General features: G+C 41.6%; 1 protein-coding gene across 1 annotated transcript in view; it reads left to right on the top strand.

Annotated features, from left to right (window-relative positions):
• Window positions 1–18,681, top strand: part of AFF3 (ALF transcription elongation factor 3) — a 492,261-nt gene that overhangs the window by 75,309 nt on the left and 398,271 nt on the right. The window contains exons 2-3 of the mRNA XM_032765391.2: window positions 7,157–7,277; window positions 11,566–12,369. Of these exons, the coding sequence (XP_032621282.1) occupies window positions 7,157–7,277; window positions 11,566–12,369 (925 nt within the window). The remainder of the gene's footprint in view (window positions 1–7,156; window positions 7,278–11,565; window positions 12,370–18,681) is intronic.

The following is an 18,681-nucleotide window of genomic DNA, read 5'->3' as shown; positions in this document are numbered from 1 at the left end:
ATACCCCACCCACCTTTTCTCTCTAAAACCTTGGGACTGACAGGGCTACAATAACACTGCATAGGATAATATAATCATTATATAAATGCAACTTTCATTCATTCATATATAGATGTAAGTACTGCAGACATTTGGACGGCAACTCGTGCCAATTAATGTCTTTTACACGTGAATTCAGAATGCATACAGCATTTTAAAAATAACCATGTACTGTCTATGAAAACCATTTAAACTCATCCTTTTAGAGTTTGACTTAAGTGTAGAATGTAGAATAAACTGATTTTAAAGTTTTGAGGATAGTGTGCTTTTTGGTTGTCTAGTTTTGCCTAACTGCCTAGCATTTTAGCCGATTCTCAAAAGCTGCATCAATATATTTTTGAGATGCATAAAGGAGGAGTCTTGAAATGTTTAAGAACTTGTGCCATATGGCTCAGATATCAGGGAGATGAACATAGTATAAATGCCTAGATAGGTATATGTACATTTAAAAAAAAACTTACAAAGTGAGGAGCTTCGTCACTGCCCTAAACAACAGAGGCATAATGGGAACATGATGATAATGATGAAAGTTTTATTTTTTTTAAAAAGGAAACTCTTAGACTCATTTTCCATTAACTAAAGTGTTTGCAATAAATAAAATTATAGCAGTTGGCCTGTTCTCTTTGAAACAAAATAAATAAATACAGTTGGTGACATACGTTCATGGAAATATAATTCTTGTAATGTTCTTGAAAATAAGGAACAGTCTTACAAATACTAGAGATTTTGCCATCTGCCATTAACAAAGGAACATAACTTTCAACTTGCAGTTGTTTCTAAGGTACTGTTTATAAATGGCATATTAGTCACCATGATGCTGATTTGTCATTTGCATAGTCATTATATATTGTTGCAAGTTATGAATTCTATTGCTAAGTCAATATCTAATTCAGGATGTGTAGATGGGCGTTCAAAGACCTAGAAACCATGTTTTTATTGATTTTTTTTTTTTTGCATCAAATAAGGGGAGGGAAAAAAAGACCCTCAGCTTTAGCAGTGAATGTCATATGGGTGATTTTTTTAATCTATGGGTGCCAGAGTGAAGACTCAGGTGCTCATTTAATTTCTAGAAACTGGTTAGGGACCAGACATATAACAGACTCAAAAGAGATGTCTGCCTGAACATCTGTCTACAGACTAGATGCCACATATAAAGCTTTTCAAGGCCAGAGTTTCTAAATGGGAAGAAAGGTACCTCAAGGTGTAAATGTAAGGAGATCTCTACTACTCCAAGTTAACTTAGCAACCCTTATCAGGGACCACAGAGAATCTACTTTATATTACATGCAACAAACTACATTCAAGGTTGTGAAGTCAAACTCTCAAAAATTAGGAGATGCCAGAATGAAGGTTGCCTGTGCAATCTTAATTTGGTCCCCTTCTGTGTCTGCATTACAATACAGACTGACCGTGGAGTTCTGCTGTGCATTCTGGGACATCCTTGGCCTGGACCTTGCTACCATCTGGGCCAAGTCCTTAGAGAGCAGAGTGCTTCCTCAGTCGTGCATGCGCGCTGTGTTCGCCCTGCTGCCCAGAAGGAGGACCTTCCCAGAAGGTCCTGCCCAGAAGGAGGACCTGAGAAGTGACACTGGTGCCAATTCTTCAACATGCACTATAAAGTCATAGCGAAGGTCGTCTTTCTGTGGCTGAAGTCTGTGCTGGCAGATGTGATGTACCCTGACCTGATTTATGCCATCCCAGGGTGGACAATTTCTGCCTGATCTGGGACCTTCTCCATTTCATATGTAGGAATGGTCTCCTGTCCCTCTTCCAGGAGAAAGCATTTGACAGTGTGGATCAAAGGTATCTCATGGGCACTCTATGGGCATTCAGCTTTGGTCCCTGCTTTGTGGGTTTCTCCAGGAGCTATATGCCACTGCAGAGTGTCTGGTGAAGCTCAACTGGGTTCTTGACCAAACCTACCACCTTTGGTAAAGGGGTGCATCATGGCTGCCCACCCTCCAGACAGCTGTATGCCCTCACCATTGAGCCCTTCCTCCGTAAGAGAGTGATGGAGCTGGTACTTCAAGAGCTGGACTTGTAGGTGGTTCCATCTACATATATCAGTGATGTGCTTCTCATGGCCCAGGACCTGGGAGACCTAGTATGGATGGAAGCTTGCCAAGCCATCTGTTTGGCAACCTCCTCCACTCGGGTCAGCTGGGTCAACAGTTCAGGCCTGATGTTCGGGAACGGATGGCAGTTGTGCTCCCTTTCACCTGTGCTCTGTGCCAGCCAACAAGGCGTAGGCTTGCTGCTCTATATTGATGGGTATTTTTCTGTCTCACCAATTGCTCCCTGCTGAAGAACTAGTTCGGTCTGGAGGGTGTCTGACTGGTTGCAGAAATTGACAGGACCTCTCTGGTGTCTTTTCCATCTGGGGATGGTGCTGGTGATCAACCAGATAGTTCTGTCCATTATCTGGCACCAGTTCAAACCCCTGAGCCTGCCCACAAGACCCTGGCCAGTCTCCAGAAGATGATCCTGGAGCTTTTCTGGACAGGAGTGCACTAGGTCACTGAGCCTCCCCCTGGGACAGCACAGATGGGGCCTCATCTGTAGTGGCAGCCAGATCTACGCTTTCTACCTTCAGGCTCTACAGAGACTCCTTAATGATGCTGATAATCTGGCTTGGAGTGTGCTGGTGCATACTTTCCTCCACTGCCTCCAAGAGCTCCAGTACAACTGGCAACTCTTTTATCTCTATTCAAAATGTCTTCCCCCAAACTTCTCTGAGCTGCTGTTCTTCTGTCAGTAGCTCCTCAGGACCAGGAAGCTACTCTCAGCAACTAGGTCTGCAGCGGTTACTCGGGAAGTTCTCCTAGCAGAACCCCTGCTATGCATCCCACACCTTTGTATGCAGAAGATAGAGTGCCCCTTTGTGTGCTGGACCATTCCTGGGTGGTGCCACCAGAAATAGAGACCTCCTGGACTACAGTCAAAAGGATTGGGTGGATCCTGTGGCACTTGGCCAGCGGATGGGGTTGTCCTCTCTGTGCATCCCCCATCGTGCGCGCCAGGAGGTGAGGAAAGCCTTGACCCCTGCTTCTCTTGTTTTCTTGAGAGGCTCCTGCAGAATGGCACTCCTCACCCACCCCTGATCCTGCAGAGCTTGTCACTGGGCCCTTGTTCCACGAACCTCCCTTGCTGCCCCCAACACACTTCCTCACTCGTCTGAATGGCATCCAGTTTATCCATCTCTGAACATCATCCTGAGAACATCTGTACACTCTCATGCCACATACCATCCACTTCTTTGCCCTTGTGTCCCTCCCTGACTCCAAGTGACAGGACTTGGTGCCATCGGTGGAGATCAGGGAGCCCCATTGGGTTAGCCTGTATTCAACCTTGGTCCCACTACCTGCCAGGGGTATTTTCTGGTGAATCCTCCAGTGAGCCATGAGTATGGGTGTGTATCTGTCATGGTTCCCAGACTACCCTGAAACTTGTCCCTTCTGCAGCAAAAGGGAGACCATGGTGAACATCTACGTAGAGTGTTCCAGGTTGCAGCCCCACTACCGGCTCCTCCAGAACCTTGTTTCCCTGCACCACCTCTGTCATGATATAATTTCCCCAATCTGAACCTTAGAGTCCAAAAGATGGGGTACCAGCATGAATTTCTCTAAGCTTAATTACCAGCTTAGATCTGATAAGCTGCCACCACCCAAAAATATAGTGTTTGGGGCACTCTGGTCCCCCCCAAAACCTTCCCTGGGTACCTCAAGACCCAAATTCCTTGAGTCTCACAACAAAGGGGAATAAACCATTTCCCTTCCCCCTCCTTTCTTCCTCCCAGATCTTTCCCGCCCTGGGTACACTAGGAGATCACCGTGATTCAGACTCCTTGAACCACAACACAGAGAAATCAGGTTTTTTCTCCCCCTTCTCCTCCCACTCCCAGGCTTTTCCTCCCTGGGTTATCCTGGAGAGATAGACAAATTCAAGCTCCGTGAATCTAAAACACAGAGGAAATTCACCTTTCCTCCCCCACTCCTCCTTCCCTTCTCCCACCACTTCCCTGGTGAGTACAGACTCAGTTCCTTTGAGCCTTAACAAGGGGAAAAAATTAATCAGGTCTTAAAGAGAAAAACATATAATAAAAGAAAGAAAGAGAGTAAAGATAATCACTGTAAATTCAAGATGGAGTATTACAGGGTCTTTCAGCTTATAGACACTAGAGAGAAGTTTCCCCCCCAGCACAAATACCAATCAAAATCCGTCCAGCAAAATACACATTTGCAAATACAGAAAACAATCAAAAGACTATAACTGCCTTTTCTACTTAATACTCACTATTCTGAATATATAAGAGACTGTAGCAGAGAGATTGGCAAGAAACTTGGTTGCACGTCTGGTCCCTTTCAGGACCCAGAGAGAACAACGCAAAACCCAAAAAACACAAACAAAGGCTTCCCTCCACCGAGATTTGAAAGTATCTTGTCTCCTGCTTGGTCCTATGGTCAAGTGTTGCAGGTCACTGTTTGTTAACCCTTTACAGGTGAAAGAGACATTAATCCTTAGCTATCTGTTTATGACAACCTCATTTACACACACCCCATCTGTGCCTCACAAAGTCATGAGATCTCCTTTGTCAACATCTTCTTGACGCTGGCCAAGATGGCCTCCCACCATACCAAGAGGAGGAAACTGGACAAGGGGGTGCTCTGCGACTGTGGGACTTATTTCCAGTCCCTCATTAAATCATGCCTCTGAGGTGAGTTGTTCTGGGTGCCTCCTTAGACACTCTTTTAGTGCGCTAGATGTTGGGGGTTCTCAAGTTGGTGTCCTCTTTTGTTTCCCTGTTTTTTAACTTTTGAACCTTGCTTGTGTCCCTGTTTTTTTCATTTGTTGTCCCAAGAATTCATTAGTGGCCAGGGCTCAGTGGCTCCCTCCCCCCAACTTGGTTGAAGAGGTGGACCTTCAGTTCCGGGCAGACCTAGACCCGCCTATCCCTGTACCATCAATAGGCGCACATCTTTAAACATCTGCCACAAATAACATACAGATCATACAGCGAAATATCTGTCTTCAGTACACAACCTTGATTCATCTCCAGAGCAGGCTGGGAAGTATAGTATGTGATCATGTAATTAAATACTGTACCACAGGTGCCAGCTTCCTCCTTTCCCTGGGAGTGCTCAATCCCCACTCAGCCCCAGGCCCAGCCTCCACTCCACCCCTTTCCCCCAAGCTTCCACCTTGCCTCTTCCCACCCCCGCTCTGCACCCGATCCTGCCCCTACACCACCCCTTCCACTTGTTAGAAGTCACTTATCTATTTACCACACTAGGTTATCTCAGATGGTATGGTATAGTAACTGTTGCCTTTAAAATGACATCTGCTTTGTCTCTCTGTATTGTGTATGGTATATGTTCTTTACTTTCTCCCATAATGGTTGCTAAATGGAATCTCACCTGCACAAGGAAGGTTCCATTGAAATAGTAAGGCTTTCACCAATGTCTCCATATAATCTAAGGGACCAGTCTCTGATTATCTCATTGGTACAAATGGGTCAAGTCCAGTTTTTTCAGAAGATGTATTATTTTAAGTACATTGGTTGCACATGCAAAGTGAAAAATTGACAGCATTGAATAAAAAATATTCTTTAAGCAAAAGAGAAAGTGTGTCTTAAGCAGCAGCTTTTCCATCTTTCTCTGCATTGCTGTATCTTAATTTTGCTTTGAAGAGAAGCTTCCTTTGGATCAGAGCACTCTTAAGTCTGCCTGCTCAGTGTTTGGCCTCTGAGTTGAGACTGTAGTCAGAGGTGTCAGCTGAGATAGTGGTGAACACCTGTTCATTAAGAATTAGGCTTAGATGTTCATCTCACACAGGTCAACAAATGGCAGTGGATTTTAGTGTCCTTTGGTCACTACTAAGAAATTATTTTAAACTACTAACAGTGTCTACATATCTTGGGTGTTTTCAGTACACTCGTATCTTAAAATTAACAGCTTTGGGCATTTTAACAGTCTTCCCTGCTGGATGTTAAGTCAAGTCATTTGGGTAGATGATTTAAAGTCCATTTTGCCTAACTGGGCAGCTAGTGAGAAAGGGGAGCTTTATTTTATTTATGGCCAAGACACTTACATGACACTGATGTATTTTCCACTTTACAAAACTACATCACAAAAAAAGAGGAAAGCATTAGCTGGAAAAAGCAAAATATTAAGTCATTCTTTTAATCTAATAATTGTAAACACTTGTAAACCTGTTCAGGCATTTAGGTTTGTTTTGTGATGAGGATGAAATTTAAGAGACTGAAGTTTGCAAATCTATATATGTTGTTTGGAGGTGATATGGACACAGTGTTCTTTGTGTCTTGGACCTCTTACATTAAAATAACATTTTAGAAATTTTTTTGATGTTTGTCTTTCAATATTGGGGCCGTTAGTTTTTTTCTAAAAAGAACACAATTGTTTCATGCAGTGATACCATTTAATCCCCAGTGCCCCAGCCCCCAGCCTCATCATTCGAATATTCATTTATTCATACGCTGAAGCTGTGATGTTGTCAAATCAGTTCGAAGGAGGAATTGTTTCAGCAGTAGTTTCCTGACTTGACTGATTAGCAGAGATAAGAAGGAGCATACCTGGGAAGACCATTACAAGATGTAGTTTTAACTGCTCTTTGGGGAACTAGTTAATGAAACAATCACTACAGAAACACAGCTATGTAAAAAAGGAGCATTCTCTTATAACACACTGAGGATATGTCATAAGTGGAAGTATGTTCATAATTTCTATTTACTCTTAGCTGTAATTACCATTTGTCTTAAGAGAACTTTCAGTGCTCTGTCAAAGTTGCTTCGATCTTTTCTGCATTGCATTTCAGGCAGAGAAACTCAAGTACGCACTAGAGCTTGCCCCATGTGCGTGGTTTTTTTTTTTGTTTTGTTTTGTATTGTTTTGGCTTCCTTAAGAATTTAATTATCTGTTTTCTGTGTGAGAAAGCATTGGCATACCCAGAGACCTGAGCTTCCACTGACTGATTAGACTGGCATTAATTTGATTCATGTTCTTATTATCTTTGCCATCTGTCTGTGAACCATGTTAATAGATTAACATTGGTTTATGTGTTGCTCTTTAATTTTTTTAAAATTCTCTTTCCTTTGACGCAGTGTCTATGAACCAGACAGAAATGTTCTGCGGAGAAAAGAATGGGAGAGGAGAAATCAGGAGGCACAACAGGAAGATGGTTCATTTAATACCAGTTACTCCCTCTTCAGTGAACCGTACAAGGTAGATGTTTCCCAACTGTACTGTTTTTTTTTTATTTATTTTTGGACAATAAAATGTAGGTTGTACAAGATGTTGCTCTGGCTTCAGTAGTCTCCTACAAGTGTTGGCCTCACAAAACTTGCATATAAACATTTATGGTTCATTGAGAATCAGATACTTTTACATTGGTTTCTTACAAGATTCAGTAGTAACTAAAATGAAATAATCTAATATGTTGGTAATATTGCATTGAATCTAAAAGGTTGCACTGAATCTAAGAGTGAGGGTGGTGGTGCTCTACTTCTAAAGTATTTTGGAAAAATAACTGTTTTAGAATGTGTCAAGCTAACATAAGAACATCAGAATGACCATACTGGGTCAGATGAATGGTTCATCTAGCCCAGTATTCTGTCCTCAACATGGCCAGTGCCAGATGCTTCAGAGGGAATGAACAAAACAGGGCAATTATCACATGATCCATACCGTCATCCAGTATCTGGCAGTCAGAGGCTTTGGGACACCGAGAGCATGAGGTTGCATCCCTGACCATCTTGGTTAATAGCCGCTGATGGACCTATTCTCCATGTACTTATCTAGTTCTTGTTTCAGCCCCAGTAAAACGATTGGCCTTCACAACATCCCCTGCTATGGGATGACTATACATTGTGTGAAGAAGCACTTCCTTAAGTTTGTTTTAAGTCTGCTGTTTGTTAATTTTTTTTAAGTGATCTCTGGTTCTTGTGTTACATGAAGTGGAAAATAACACTTCCTTATTCACTTTCTCCACACCATCCATGATTTCATAGACTGCCATCATATCCCTCCTTAGTTGTCTCCTTGCTAAACTGAACAGCTCCAGTCTTTTTAATGTCTCCTCATCTGGAAGCTGTTCCATAACCCTACACATTTTTGTTGCCCTTTCAATTCTAATATATATTTTTTGAGATATGGCAACCAGAACTGCACACAATACTCAATCTGTGTGTGGGGGTATCATGGATTTATATAGTGGCATTATAATATTTTATGTCTCACCTATCCCTTTCCTAATGGTTCCTAATATCATGTTAGCTTTTTTGACTGCTGCTGCACATTGAGCAGATGTTTTCAGAGAACCATTCACAATGACTCCAAGATTGCTGGATCTTATCATTTTGTATGTCTAATTGGGATTATGTTTTCCAATGTGCATTACTTTATACTTACCAACATTGAATTTCATCTGCCAATTTTGTTGCCCAGTCATATTTAGCTACACGCTAAATATGTTTGTATCATGAGTCCAATCTAGGTGCCTGTTCTTTAGCATGACAGCATATACAGTTTATTTTTTATTTGCTATGAATGACACAAACATAATTTGTCTGAAAATACCATCTGCTAGGACTTTCATTCCTGTGATCCCAGCTTCCAAAAGGTGGCAGACAGAATTCCCAACTGTCATTTAGAGTTTTGGGCCATAAGGGATGGAACACAAGCCAGTCCCACCACCAATGGTCAGGTGTTACCGTTTGAGCTTGAGCACTGCCTAAACTTTGAGGACTGGTAGTTCCTTTTTGAGCATAGTCAGTTACTGTGGTCCTGACAAAGCTACTGAAAACTTCCTTTAAAGGCACCAAATATCTGTGACCTCAAATTCAGTGTGATAGTGACTGCTGCTTGTAGAGAGAGTGAGCCTCAGGCTCTCATGTCTATTGCATCTTATTCCAAGTTTTACAGTGTGATGCCTCAGGCCATGGCTACACTGGTGCTTTACAGCACTGTAACTTTGTCGCTCAGGGGTGTGAAAAAAACACCCCCCTGAGTGCTGCAAGATACAGCGCTGTAAAGCGTCAGTGTAAACAGTGCCGCAGCGCTGGGAGCACGGCTCCCAGCACTGCAAGCTAAACCCCATGAGGATGTGGAATACGTGCAGAGCTGGGAGAACTCTCTCCCAGCGTTGGCGCTGCGACTACACTCACACTTCAAAGCGCTGCTGCGGCAGCGCTCCCGCGGCAGCGCTGTGAAGTTTCGAGTGTAGCCATACTCTCAGACTCAACTGAGACTGCTCTTGGAGGTGGTGACAAATTTCCACCGTAGTCAGCCTCACAACTTGCCAGTGTTCTTTCCACCCATGTGTGCCCCACAATGCTGTTCTCCCTAGGCTCAAACAGTTCTCAGCATTCTAACTGGAGTGGATTAAATCTTTAAAAATATCCTCCCAATTTTTTTTTTATTTTACTCCACTGGGCAATACTGTGACTAAGTGATCCATTAAAAAAATTGTAGTTTGATTGCATTTTGCATATCTATCACCTGGCTGCTCTGAAAGCCAATGCAAAGCATGTTCAACTTTATTACTGCCTGTACAGCTTGCCCTGGGGAAGGGTCCCTTGCAAACAGACAAGGCAGCTACGTGGCCCTCATTCCACACATCCCTAAGGCATTATTAAGTAAGTGAATTCAGCTTCTAGGAGGAAATCCTGTTTCAGTGATGCAGATACTGTTTCTGAGTTAGGGGAGTACCAATTCTCCTTTCCCCTAGCATGTTTGGTTTTTTCAGTATGTGAGTAATTTAAGCCAATTATATTTAAATTTATAAAAAGCATGCCAAAAAACCCCACCTTCCTCTCCATGGTTGGTATTGGCCTGATTACTGTTGCCTGTTGCAGATTTATTTAGATTCTTGTAATGTTCTTCCCTTGAGCTGCTTCTCTCTCCAGGAGCAAGAATCCTGAGGTTAAATCCTGCTCCCAGTGAAGTCAATGGGTGTTTTGCCATTGACTTTAGTGGGATCAGGATTTTACCACTGGTGAAGGAAAAGCAGAAAATTACTGACTTCTATTCCCGTTTCTGTGAAGGTAGCCTGACAGGATTCTCACTCACTCACCTGCTTCTGTGCAGAGTTTGGAAGAATCTATGAGGCGGTGATGTTAATGTTTATACCTTTGTTTACAATTAACTTCTTGAGACAATAGTTTTCAATTATTTTTATTGATTGTCTTATTTCTTTGGGGAGCTTTTGCCTCCTGTTCAAAGACTGTGGCTAGGCTCAGATGATAGCACATTCCACCCTTGGGAGGATGGAAAAGGCAACTTGCTTGTATTCCATCTTGCTACCACTGCCAAAAAATGTTAAGAACTTGGAAAATTCTTCCTATTTTTTTTTGCAAAAGAGCTAAGACCCAGGAGTGAGAATTCTGTCAGAAATGCTATTTTCAGAGAAGTAGAAACATGAGTCAGTAATATTTTTCCCATGTCTGATTAGCTAACTTTCTTTCCTTAAGAAACCTTGTTGATATTAGGCTCCGCTCAGAATATTCAGTAGGCTGACTGGTGAATTTAGTACTTTCTTAAGCTATTGTATTGCCTCCCTTTTCTTCTATGTGTAGATTTCTGTAAAGAACACATACTGGAGGAAATCAGGAATGTAGTATTTTCATTCATGGCTGAAGCCTGACCCATGTCTTGAAAGGGAAGTTTGCTGTGGACTACAAGGATTTAGTGCCAGGTGGGCCAGGGGACAGTCCAGAGTAGTAATGTATGTGCAAATGGTCAGACAGCCAGCAGATCAGTCCATGTCAGAGGCTGTCTGGGACCATGGTCAGAGTTCTTGCAGGGGTCAGTAGCCGGAAGACTCAATCCAAGAAGCCAGATTAGTGGGTTGGGAAGGTGAGGTCGGATGAGGCAACAAGGTAGGGTAAGGTGAAGCAGCAAGGCAAGGCAGTCTGAGGAGCAACCAGCAGGCACTAGTCTAGGGCTCAGACAGCTTCCTCTTCCTGTTCAGGCCTTTATATAGTCCAGTTAGTGAATGAAAGTGCTGCCTGTCCATCTAATCAGGGGCCTGAGTGCTGTGGGGCTTGTAGGCCTTCAGTACTAAGGCTGTTGGTCAGAGGCAGCACATCAGTGCATTGCTGTGATGCAGTAGTTAATGCTGCTGCCTAAGCACCTTGTAGGCCTCAATTCAATACTTGGCACTCAACAAAGGAAATTTCTTTATTATGACCAGATTTAATCCAAATCATTCTGCATAGCCGCAATAATAAATTTTCTAGTTTTCAGGTAATATATTTTAATTACAGTGTGATACCAGCGATAGATTTCTTTTTTATATACTCTGAGGCCCTTTATAGCTTTTCCAGTTCAGGGTAGATTTAAGATGTTGACAAGTGTCTTCAGAGACAATAAGGATTTTCGATCTCATTCCTCAACTGTGTTACTGTATAAGGTGGTGCTGCTTCAGTAAGGAGTGAAACATAAATGGAATTATTTTCTTTTACTTTAATTGTTACAGAATGTTAGTTTGATTTTTTTTTTTTTTGTTTTGCAGACTAACAAGGGGGATGAGCTCTCAAATCGTATCCAGAATACATTAGGCAACTATGATGAAATGAAGGACTTATTGACGGATCGATCCAACCAGAGTCATCTTGTTGGAGTTCCAAAACCTGGGATTCAACAGGCACCTGTGAACAAAACTGATGAACATTTTATTGTAGATTCAAGACCACAGCCTCAGCCTTCCATGTGCAGCACTTCATCATCCATACCAGCAGCTCTATCTGGTCAGCAAAGCAAGAGCCCCACAATGGGTTGGCAGAAATCTGGGCACAATGCTTCTGATGGCCAGCAGACGGCAAGCAAGCATGGGCACAGATTGCTTGAGTCACACAACAGTGACTTCAAAATGGCTAACCAAAAAACCAGTCTGGAAAAGCTTAAACACTTTGCATCAAGTCCCACCTCGTCATCTGTCAGTGCTGCAAAACAAGGTACTTTAAGATCCATGCTTGGAGACAGTGTCAGCAAAGCACAGCAGCAGTCCAAATTAAATTGCAGTGTAGAAGCAGGATCTCAGGCTCAAGAAAGGCCAGCAAAACCCAGCACTGGGCACTGTGTTCAGAACTTCCCTTCTTCGCTTGCTTCAAAGCCTAATATAATTCAACAGAAACCAACGGCTTATGTAAGACCAATGGATGGTCAAGATCAGGCTCCTGATGAGTCTCCAAAGCTAAAGTTATCAGCAGAAGCTAACAAGCACTGTACATCATATAGGGGAGTACCTTCTAATAAGCCTGACCCAGCTATGGCCAAGACCAAGATGGCAAAATTTAACGTTCCCAAGCAAGAAGAGGTAAGCATTTTGAAATATTTCATGACATTGCAAAGTTTAAATACCAGCTTATTTGGCAAAGTACACCTCTTTTGAAACATTTTTATATATTTGTTTTTGTTTAAAGCCTTTTGTTTTAAATTGGAATGTCATACACTGCAAATAGTAACCCAATAGTTACATCAAAAAGGTATCTGAGATAAATACCATGTTGTCTTCAGATCTGAAAATCATGTTGTCTTCAGATCTGAAACACATTTTACAGGTGCAAATGTTCAGTTAACATAAATTATGGCATATTAATCACTAGAAATTTCTCTGGCTATCTAAGCCTAGGTTCTGGAGGAAACCATAGTGACATAAAATTTAATTTACTTGTTCAAGAATCCTGCATATTACTTCTAGATTTTGCCATATTTTAATTGATTTCTCCCTTCAGCATTCATTGGACTGTGCCAAATGGTCGGGAATAGTTCCACAGGCCTTCACAATGTCAAAACAGCTACACCATGTAAATAACTTATATAATCAATGTTGTTATTATAACACAGATAAGAGATTAATAATGGTATTGGCTATTCATATTTTTAGCTTTCATAGAAATTGTCTCAGTTTCAAAATGATTTATAAAGAGATTAAGACAAAAATACACGATATATTTCCTCAAGAGTCATCTTCTTATTAAAAAAATAATTAACATGCAAATTTGACCATTTGCAACAAAAAGCTTACAGGCAACATTTCTGTTATCTGCTCTGTGTGACTTATCCTTTGTTTTGGGGAAATTTCAGATTTCATCAGAACACTGCTTTCTGCGATTTTATTTATTTATTTGTTTGTTTGTTTGTTTTGGTGCGTTTAAAAAAATAAAATAAAATAAAAGTGGCAGACCATATGTGGGTTGTTGTGTTTAAGTTTGCCAAGTAAAGTCAGAGGCCTCTTTTACTAGTTTCACATGCTCAGATGGTGTAAATTGAAACTTAGTGGAGCTATGCCAATTACACCACTTATAGATCTGGTGTATTTTCTCTGTTTGGCCTGAAGGGCTGGGACTACATTAGAGCAGAGATAGTGACCTTGTTCCTCTTATTTAAAGGTAGGATGTTTATTTAGCTGTTCCAATGTTTCTGTCTCTCATGTTGGAAAATGAGTGCTTTTAGGATCTCCCTTCATTTGCTGCCTTCTCACTGGGATTCTGAAAGACCTATTCTTCAAAAATTGGGTTGCCTGCTGTACGCCACTTTAATTTTTAGGAAACCAAATCTCTATGAAAGCAATTGCATTGTCTCAGTCAGTTCTCTCAGGCACTCCAAACTACACGATTATTTTCTCTAAGTAAATTATCCACCAATTCAAAGCAAAAGTGAAGTGATTTGTTGGCCTTGAAAAGTGGTAGATTTAGACTCGAGTCAAATTTTCAAGAGCCCCTGGAATGGGTTGACCACACAAAATATCTTTGCACTCACAAACTCTCCTGTTTATACATAGAAATTCAGGTAATGGCATGAGCTGCTGCCCAGTTAGTCATGTCATTCCCTGATTTTCTGGTGCAAACACATGCTTGGATACCCAAATGAGGGGGTGTTCAAGGAATAGCAGAAGCATATGCACTGTCTTGCTCTTTCAAATTTTCTCCTTAAGATTGATTTGCAGAGGTGCCAGTAAAGAGTCACTTGCTTGTTTCAAATTTCAGTTTTGGCTTCAGTAGGCATTATGGAAACTTACTGGGATGATTCTGGTAATTAACTGTCCAATTTATAGAATTACAGAATTAGTGGGTGAGTGGGACAAGATGTAATATACTTGAAATTTAATAATTTGATACCATGTCACATGAAATTTTAGTTGAAATCAAATTAGCTGGTTAGAGGGACTGGTGGTCTGAAAAATGGCCAAAACACTCTTAAAAATTGAAAAATTCTGATATATTGAGTTGGAGGAAAATGTCTAGTGGGATATCACAGAGATCTGTGTTAGGGTTTTGAGATGGACTCAAAATGTTGAAAAGATGGTATGGCCATTTCATGTGATCCAAAGCTACGGGTCTGTGGGTTTAAATATTATTCACATGCGTTTTGCTTTATCTTATGCTAGCATTTTCTATCACAAACAGTGCAGAGAAATTCTCTGCACCTGGGTGTCACTGCGGGGAGACGTATTCATCAAAGCTGATAGGCTATTCAACCCAAAATAGCTCCAAGTCCTGAGGCCCTGGTCTGTAGTATCTTGCCTCATGCATCCTCCATGCACAGCGCCTATCAATTCTAAATTGTAATCCCTTCTCTCTTTCTGTTTCAATATTTCAAGCTCTTGCAATTTTATCAAACATCTCAAGATATTGGGGGGTTTAGGCATCTCAATGAATTTTTTATTTCTGCTTTCAATATTGCAAAGTTTTGCCCTCTACCCAAAATGGCAACATCTCCCATTACTGTCAATAGGACTGAAATCAGAGGTGCCCTTGGCACGGTAGCCATCATGTCCTTTTACCCTTTGCGGAGGAAAATGATGCTCCAATTTTCTCCAATGGGGCTGAAGTCAGGCTGTTCTCAGGAGATGGCAATCTCTTAATCACCATGTGAGGGCCTGGCTGGGGCCAGAAATGAGGCTGTGAGGGAAATTGGGAAGAGGAATGTGTTAAGAAACAGGGCAGGAAACTATAAGGGGACAGAGAAATATGGGCAGCAGAAAGCACACTGAGGGCATGCAGAGGTACATGGAGAGCAGAACAGAGGCAAAGGATTGGCGCAGGGAAGTATGGTAAGCAAGAGGCAGACTGAGGCTTTGTCTAGGCTAGAATAAAAGGTATGATGTTGTAGTGTGTTGCATAATGCATCTTACCAGCATGTTTTAAGAGACTAGTGCAGAAAAAGCAGTGTATTCTTTAACATGTGATAAGCTGATCTAGTTTTAAAGCCTAGGGAATTTAAGTTGATCAGTTTAGCACATGTTAAAGAATACACACTGCTTTGTTTACACTAGATTCTTAAAACTCGTTAGTTCAAACATGTTAGATAATCCATTCTAACACACTTTTTACTCTAGCCTACATAACGCCTAAGAGGGAGTGTGTAGGGGAATTAGGGTCAGGAGGAAATTGAGGGGGCACAGGGAAATGTGGCAGGTAGGAAGAGTGTGAAAGGCAGAAGACTATGAGGGAAAGGAAGGGAAATATGGGAGCCAAGTGAATGTAGGAGGGTAGGTAGGAGACTGGGGGACCATGAAATGGGCAGCTCTCTAGCCTGTCCAGTTATGGAGGGAAATGGAAAGGGAGTGGTAGTTCCTTGCATCGCAGGGGGTAAAATTGAATAGAGTCCATCTTCTCATAGAGAACAGGGAGGACAACATTTTTCTGTGGGCATTTGAAGTTTTATTTTGAATTTGAGGTGATTGTTCACAAGTTGGGTATGGGCATCCTCTAAAGGCGAAAAAATCAGAAAAGATGAAAAACAATGTGATTTATTAAATTTTTCAAAAATCTCATTGTCACGTTGCACTCTATATAATTTTATGAAAGTATGCCAATGAGTATGAATATAATGTAACTGGAATATGCTTCCTGCAAAAGGTTTCTTGTAAGGTATCATTGCAAAGTTTATAATCTACTGAGTGTGGTCATCCTATTTGTATAAATGTATCACTCTTGTATCAGAAACTAGAAATATGAAATATAACTCTGAGGGCCTATTGTAATTATGCAAAGTGTGGGTCATTAATGGTGGTTTGGAATCTTGATGGCTCCCGTTAACCAGGACAATTGTCTGTAGATGGCTCTGTTTTACTTGTGTCTTCCTGTCTACATGTGTGCTGGCAAGTGGGTAATGAAATCTTACAGTGACATGTGATCATGTCAACTGAACTGGAATTCATCTTTAACCTTGTGCTTTTCCATTGAGAAGTTGGGGGTGGAAACCCAGAGGGACAAAGGATTCCTGCCTTATGCAGAAGATATATAAGTGGGTGGAAACAGAGATGCCAACTTCTCCTGGTACCAGTGGGTGCTTGATACCCCTCGCCCTGACTCCACCCTGGCCCTGCCCACCCCGATTCCAACTCCTTTCCCAAAGTCCCCGCCCCAGCTCTGCCCCCTCCCTGCCCCATTGGACTCCTTCCTCAAATCCCTGCTCTGGCCCTGCCTCTTCCCCGCCTCCTCCCCTGAGCGCACTGTGTTCCCACTCCTCCCCCTTCCCTTCCACAGCTTGTTATACCACAAAACAGCTGTTTTGAGGTGGCAAGCACTGCGAGGAGAAGCGGGGACACAGCACGTTCGGGGAGGAGGCAGAGGTGAGGTGAGATGGGGCGGGCGGGGCAGGGAGCTTGGCTGCCAGTGGGTGCTGAGCACCCACCAATTTTTCCCTGTAGGTGCTCCAGCCCCGGAGCACCCATGGAGTCGGCGCCTATGTTTGGAACAGAGAAAAAGGGGCAGCCATCATGAGAAATCACCTAGCTACCAACTGAGCTGGAACAAGGGCTGTACCAAGGGAAAGGACTGTGCCCAGACTAGGAAGGCGTCCAGTCTGTGGAAGAAACTTATGGAAACATCTCTGAGGGTGAGATTTTATCTGTATTCAGTTTTATTACTGCGTTAGACTTAGATTTGTGTGTTTTATTTTATTTTGTGTGGTAATTCATTTTGTGTGGTAATTCATTTTGTTCCGTCTGTCACTACTTGGAACTATTTTAATCCTACTTTCTGTATTTAATAACATCACTTTTTACTTATTAATTAACCCAGAGTATGTATTAATACGTCGGGGAGCAAACAACTGTGCATATCTCTCTATCAGTGTTATACAGGGCAAACAATTTATGAGTTTACCCTGTATAAGCTTTATACAGGGTAAAACGGATTTATTTGGGGTTTAGACCCCATTGGGAGTTGGGCATCTGAGTGTTAAAGACAGGAACACTTCTGTCAGTTGCTTTCAGTTAAGTCTGCAGCTTTGGGGCATGTGGTTCAGACTCTGGGTCTGTGTTGGAGCAGACTGGCATATCTGGCTCAACAAGACAGGGTGCTGGATTCCCAGGTTGACAGGGAAAGTAAGGGCAGAAGTAGTTTTGGCACATCAGCTGGCAGTTCCCAAGGGGGTTTCTGTGATCGAAACTGTCACACTCATGATCTGTAAACAATCTCCTCAATTTTTGAGGTCTGAGTCATGATTTTTGAATGCTCGAGTTTGGCAATACTGCTGTGTCCCAGATCTAACAACTGTGCTCTTGCTTGCACATTTACCAGTTTATAGGACCCATCAGCTAGAAAAATAAACAGATGATAAAACAGTCAAACTTAGGATCAAATTAAAAAATACAAAATGGGAAGTGGTGTTATATGAAGTTTGTCTCTTCTGTTGTACAATCTCTTCTTTGTTATATACCTGTAGGTTTTCAGTTGAACAGGCCAGAAAGTTGTCTGTGGTACAATTATCATTAACTGGAAATAAAAGCACATGAATAAAAATTATAGACCATTACTTTTCAATATGTGAAAAAGGTTGATTTTTAATGTAGTCCAATACCTCATTTAATATTTTTAATCAGATATGGAAAGCCTTCAATATCTTGACACAAAGTGAAGATTATAACATTTTAAAAAATTGTTTTAATGAGAATACCTTGGGTAGACTGCATGCATAAAGGTATCAGTTTCCCATTCAGGGTATTAGTCTTTAGGAATCAGGTTCATCAGTGTTAATCAGAAGCCATATCCGACCTCTTGGTCTTTTAATAAATTATGATATTGCTCAGCATAAATGATAGTCTCTCCTCTCCAGTACTTCTGTTTCACATTTTGAATTTTACTGTAAATTATTTGTGAATTATATTACTGTAGATAAAAACCTAATATACTGAGCAGAAGTACAGAGAAATGTGATACCATATTATAGAGGAAAAAAGGCAAGAAAGCAAGTGCCTCTTATTTCTAAAAAAAATTTATGCTAGAAACAGAAATATAAAAACTGAGATGGCAGATAAACCTTTGTATTAGAATTGTGTTTTTAAATACAATATTGTAGTCTATATGTTAGTTTTTATTATTCTGCTGAAAACACATGAGTTTAAAATATGCATTGTCCTCTGATAATTCCGCTTTGCTTAGTAGAGTGAAACAAGAAAATCCAGGAATTTGAGAATGAGGCCTGGTCTACACTGCACGTTTAAACCGATTTTAGCAGCATTAAACCGATTTAACGCTGTACCCGTCCACACTACGAGCCCTTTATATCGATATAAAGGGCTCTTTAAATCGGTTTCTGTACTCCTCCCCGACGAGAGGAGTAGCGCTAAAATTGGTATTACCATATCGGATTAGGGTTAGTGTGGCCGCAAATCGAC

This window comes from Chelonoidis abingdonii, chromosome 1 (assembly GCF_003597395.2).
Source record: "Chelonoidis abingdonii isolate Lonesome George chromosome 1, CheloAbing_2.0, whole genome shotgun sequence".
NCBI classification, from domain to species: Eukaryota; Metazoa; Chordata; order Testudines; family Testudinidae; genus Chelonoidis; species Chelonoidis abingdonii.
The sequence above is the reverse complement of the archived record's forward strand: the minus strand, read 5'-3'. Positions and strand labels throughout refer to the sequence as shown.